At 38.3% G+C, this 5,349-nt stretch overlaps 1 protein-coding gene across 1 annotated transcript in view; it reads right to left on the bottom strand.

The window, feature by feature from the left end:
• The window catches only part of hspg2 (heparan sulfate proteoglycan 2), a gene marked incomplete in the record, with an annotated part of 235,200 nt that overhangs the window by 28,917 nt on the left and 200,934 nt on the right, over positions 1-5,349 (bottom strand). The window contains 5 exon segments of the mRNA XM_014024404.1: positions 2,587-2,604; positions 2,740-2,856; positions 2,930-3,077; positions 3,487-3,599; positions 3,719-3,985. Coding sequence (XP_013879858.1) covers positions 2,587-2,604; positions 2,740-2,856; positions 2,930-3,077; positions 3,487-3,599; positions 3,719-3,985 — 663 coding nt within the window.

The following is a 5,349-nucleotide window of genomic DNA, read 5'->3' as shown; positions in this document are numbered from 1 at the left end:
AACAAAAACAAAAATTCAACTCCTCAAACAGTGACTCATACAAATACAAATTAAACAATTTCATATTTCTTAAACAACTTTGCTTTGATCATTTTTTTGAAGAAATTAATTGATCCAATGCTTTTGTAATCATTTTCCAGATTATTCTATAGTCTTTTACAGCAGCCAGCTCACTTTGTCAAACCAGAACAGCTGAAAAGACCTGTTATTTTTCCCCACCTTTTGCACCAAATTAATCTGAGGAGTTGATCAGCCCTGCTGTTTAACGCTAAGTTTTTCTTCATAAGGAAGACCATCAAATGGCTTCAACAAAATCCGGTCCACAACATTCAAACTGTCTGCCATTGTGTGCAGCTTGCTACCTAGCTAGCTTGCTAGCTGGGACTGGTGTGAAGTGTGTCCGCCTGTGAGTGTTTTATGACGGTGAAGGGGCTCAGCAGCAGCCGCTGGACAAAAGAAGTCAGAAAGAGTGATGGAAGTCTGTCTCCAAACATAAGCAGCTACAGAAAAACCACCAGAAATAGAAGCTTGATTTGTCACTGGTCGTTTTTAACAAAGAAAATGCTGCTAAAAAGATTAATAAAGTCTCCGGTTCAACTCAGAACAGAATGAAACTAAAAAGTGCTCCCACGGAATGTTTACACCAAAAGATCTCTGATTCGCTCATTTCGCTGTCATTCAAAAAGGGATTCAGCCTCCAACAGATCATCCAATCATCATACAGAAGCTGAGAGTCCGGGCCAGTCGAGGTCAGCCCACAGCCCCATAGACCACCAGAGACGCTCAGCATCAGATGGGCGGGACAAAGCCCAGCATTTATCCAATGACTCGTCTTGTTTCGCTGCAGTCTTTGCATCACTAAGGAGCTCTGTGGAAGCTGAGCGTCCACACTGTTTAGAGCACTGTGAAGCTGCAGGAATGAGGGAGAGGAAAGCCGCATCGTTACCAGTGATAAGAAGCTGATTCTGAACAAAAGTTGAGCGCGTTGTAGCGCATATTTAGTCAATGACATGTACTCACAACAGTATTTGATTTTTTGATTTTTTTACATTTTAGTGGAAGCTGAGCTTCCCTTGCAGTCTTAGAACAATCGCCTCTGGTGTACAGCGTGGATTGAATGGGTTAATTAAAAGTAAATCATGCCCACATGGAGTACGTTCCTATGATTGGGTGAAACAAGGAAGATATCTGATTGGTTGCAGCTCATTCCCTGTTAAATAAAATTGATGTGTGAGTTGAGCCGTCAGCGGAGTCTCACAAAATTTACACACAGATGCAGTGAAGTTCACAGACCACTAGCACTTTGTAAATCAAGATATACTGGATGTGAATCAGAAACGTGTCTGAATCTTGTCCTGTTCATGTGTCAACCCTGTCCTCTGTACATGTGAATCATCCTGTGTGGATTTTGAGTATTAACTCTACCATTGCCATCATTTCAGTGTGAACTTTTACAGAGTTGTTAGGATGAACATCATATTTGAAATCATTCACAGCTCAAAGATGGATGGTGAAATAAAGCAGCATGCCATTGTGTCACAGGTTTAAAGCCATTCACACATGCTCCTGAGGGGTGTGTGGGAACACRGGGGCAAACAACATCTGTCAAAGCTTTAAGTTGGGGTGATTAAAGCAGGATAAACTGCAAAAATGTGGTCAGTTTTGCAAATGTTCCTCTTATGCAAATGAAAAAAAAAACTTGTTTCTTGTCATACAATTACATCATGGGAAAAAAATCAATAAGATAATTGCAAAATAAATTTGACTTGATTTATAGTTATGTTGTCCTGGCAGTATAATGTAGACTCATGGTATGATGTTAATCCGTGTATAGTTCGTTCTTGGGCTTTTTTCATTTCAAAATAAAATCGCAAAAAGAAAACAACAAAGGTTTTTTGTTTKTCTGTTTTCAAAACCTAAATGTAAAAATGTTAAATTGAACTAATTAAAAATCGACAGTGTTTGATTTTTGCTTTAGCTATTTATATCCAAAATAAAATATATGTTTTCTGTTCATGTATTGAAACTGGAAATGATGGAAGAGGACTGCTAAAAAACAGAAACTTGTTCTAAAGACATTGATAATGGCTGCACTCAAATTCGATACTGTAATAACTGGTATATTAAAACARTTTTGTTCACAGTAAAATATCTCTCAAGATACATCAGCTCCTTCCAAAAAGGCTGTTTCTAAAGCGCGAAGTGAAAATGCAATGCATCGAGAGTTCAGGACATGATTTCCGGTTCTGCCAGAAAGTAACAAATACAAAATATAAAGATTGAATTTTCCATAACTATTAAAATAAAAAAGCCTCTTTCAATTTTGCAATTGTCACTTTTCTAATTTTGTTTTAAAACAAAACAAAAAAACCCCACTGTATTATTTGTTTTATTTTGAAATGGAAAAATGAAAGAATGAACCATACACGGATTRATGTTACTTTCCTTTGATGAATTTGTGAACATGCYTGAAAACATTGCTCATGCATTATTTTGCGCATTTCGTTCACAGTCCATAAATCAGCTCTGAGAACAGTGGGATATTCAGATGCAGCCAGAAAGTAGCTTTCACTTCCTGAGACTCACCTGCATACAACATGAGACCTTCCCACCACATACGGGTGGGGTGAGGTGTGGGAAAGAGGGGAGGATAGGAGATCCACAGAGATTACATTCAATTAAATTTCAAAAACACAAAACAAAAAGCTGAAAAAAAAAGTAAATTTATCAGACTCTTACCATCAACATTGTCTGGTCTAAAATTGATCTTTATGCTGAAAGCTTTGTAGGCGTTTTTGATGGTGGGCAGTGTGAGGTAGGACAAGGGTTCCTGGGAAAAGTATGGCATCACTCTCTCTGAAAGAGCACATGTGATGTAAGATATAAACATTTCTAAAACTTAGYTGTGCTGAATACTTCACACACTCACCATGTACTTCAAGTCTAGTGAAGGCTTCCACTTTGCCCTGTTTGTTGGAGGCAGTGCAGACGTAGGTACCAGAGTCTTCATAGGWGACTCGAGGAACTGTCAGCACATTGGCCTCCTGGAAACACTTGGGAGGAAGTTCTCCCTCCATCTTCAAAAACAAAGGAAACATCAAAAACTGTTAGCAGGTGGACAATTTAAAGGACAAAAAAGTGTGGTCAATTTTTGCTGCCTTATGTGGATTCTCAATGTATGAAATTCAATTAGAGGGTAAAAACAATACTTTTACAAAAGAACCGTTTGTTGTTTTAATGACAATTCCTGACATCCATCCATCTTCTTCCGCTTATCTGAGGTCGGGTCGCGGGGGCAGCAGCCTAAGCAGAGAGACCCAGACTTCCCTCTCCCCAGCCACTTGGACCAGCTCATCCAGGGGAATCCCAAGGTGTTCCCCGGCCAGCCGAGAAACATAGTCCCTCCAGTGTGTCCTGGGTCTTCCTCTGGGTCTCTGAGATACACCTACCTATCAGTGAGTAGTGAAATGTAGGGGTAGGGCTTACCTTTGACCATTTGATAACTGGGACAGGATGTCCTGAAGCCACACAGGGCATGGTTGCATTGGATCCAGCGGTCACTTTCTTTGTTTCTGGTAGTGCAGCAATCTGAGGAAGTGCTAAGAAAACAGTAAATATAAAAAAATATAGTAACTGCGTAAACTGTCAACAAATTTCAGTCAAAAAATTGAAATCCTAGTGTGTAACCAAGAGGAAAATCAAAGTTTTTTGTACTCACACTGAACTTTAAGGAGCACCTGGGACTGAACTGAGCCCACATTATTGGTTGCCGTACAGCGATACTGGCCAGCGTCGGCCTCTGTTATTCGCTCAATCCTCAGCATGCCACCTTTCACCATGATGTGCTCTGGTAGCGAGCTGCCAACTTTACTCCATTTTACCGTAGGCTCCGGATCACCAACAGCCTGGCACTCAAACTCCACAGAATTCCCAATCATCACTGTCTGCACTGATGTACGTACATTAATCATTACCTTTGGCAGAGCTGTGGGAAAGGAATCAAATGAAAATCAACATTTAAAGCACTTTTCTGCTTAAAGTGAACAGAAAAGTGTAATTATGTSTTAACATGGAAAAGGTTTGCTTTCAAGGATTTCAGCTTTAAAAAAACCCCACAACTCTAGTTTTAGTGTCAACTATAAATAAATTAAACTTTTGAATAGGGCAAATGCAGCTACTTCTAAAACACATTATTTTGGTACAATAAAGCCAAACAGTAATTTGGGGCTTACTGGTAAGTAAGTAAGTAAGTAAGTAAAGTTTTATTTATAAAGCGCCTTTCGCAGAAATATATTCACAAGGTGCTGTACTATCATCAACAATGTAAAAATGGTGGAAAGATAAAATGAAACATAACAAAACATAATAAAACTTCAAAACAAGACAAATAAATTCTAAATTGTAACTCAGACGCACGGTCGAGGCAGAGCATAAGAGATGAGTATTATGCATGCAAGACTGTACAAATCATAATRAGAAAAATTGTTGAGTAAAATAAAAAATAATAGTTGGTAAAAATCTAAGATGATAAAATGTGGCAGATGGACAAACTACATAAGCGTAAAGAGAAGCAAAATGAAAAGAAATGTAAAACCTGCTTTTTMCAGAAATTGTGCCAATTCTTTAACCATTTTTGTCCTTCCAGCAGTCTTAAGGACACTCTGATTATCATATTGTCTCTAAAGATCATCTTAAGAGATATTCCTGCCATGTGTAGTGGGTCAGGAGTGATCTAGTCGACTCAGAAGGATGTTGGGACTAGTGATGTTCAATACTGCCAAATTTCTTTCTGATACTGATACMRAGTAAAATGTGTCTGGTATYGGCGATACTGATCCGATACTGATACTTTGTGATAACACACATAATGTGTCTGGTAAATCTTAAAAATTAGTGTTTTTCAAATAACTGCTTCATAAACAATACATGCCACAGTAATTTATTTGTCTTTCCAACCCTAACTCTACATTTGTTTAGCACAATTTTAAATTCTTATTCTAAAGAAATCTAATAATTTTTGAATAGTGGCTAAAAGTGAAAAAAAAAATCTAAAAGTTGTTACTTTGTATAATTTGTAGCAATGTTTGTGGGTTTGCACGAAGGTCCCTGGCCAGAGCTAATGCTGTTTGGCGGGGCCATAGCATGAAAAAAGTTTAGGAACCCATTGACTAGAATGTAATTACAGTTACTCTGACGAAGCAGATTTTATGTTAAAATGACCTGCCATACATCTACAGACTGAGTGACTGACTGAACATGTGCTACTGTGCTTATGCATTACTCAAGCAGAAGAAAAAGTAGTTCCCTCCGACCACAGATGATTAAGACAAGATTGGAATAGTTTAGTTA

This window comes from Austrofundulus limnaeus, unplaced genomic scaffold (genome assembly GCF_001266775.1).
Source record: "Austrofundulus limnaeus strain Quisiro unplaced genomic scaffold, Austrofundulus_limnaeus-1.0 Scaffold421, whole genome shotgun sequence".
Classification (NCBI taxonomy): Eukaryota; Metazoa; Chordata; class Actinopteri; order Cyprinodontiformes; family Rivulidae; genus Austrofundulus; species Austrofundulus limnaeus.
The sequence above is the reverse complement of the archived record's forward strand: the minus strand, read 5'-3'. Positions and strand labels throughout refer to the sequence as shown.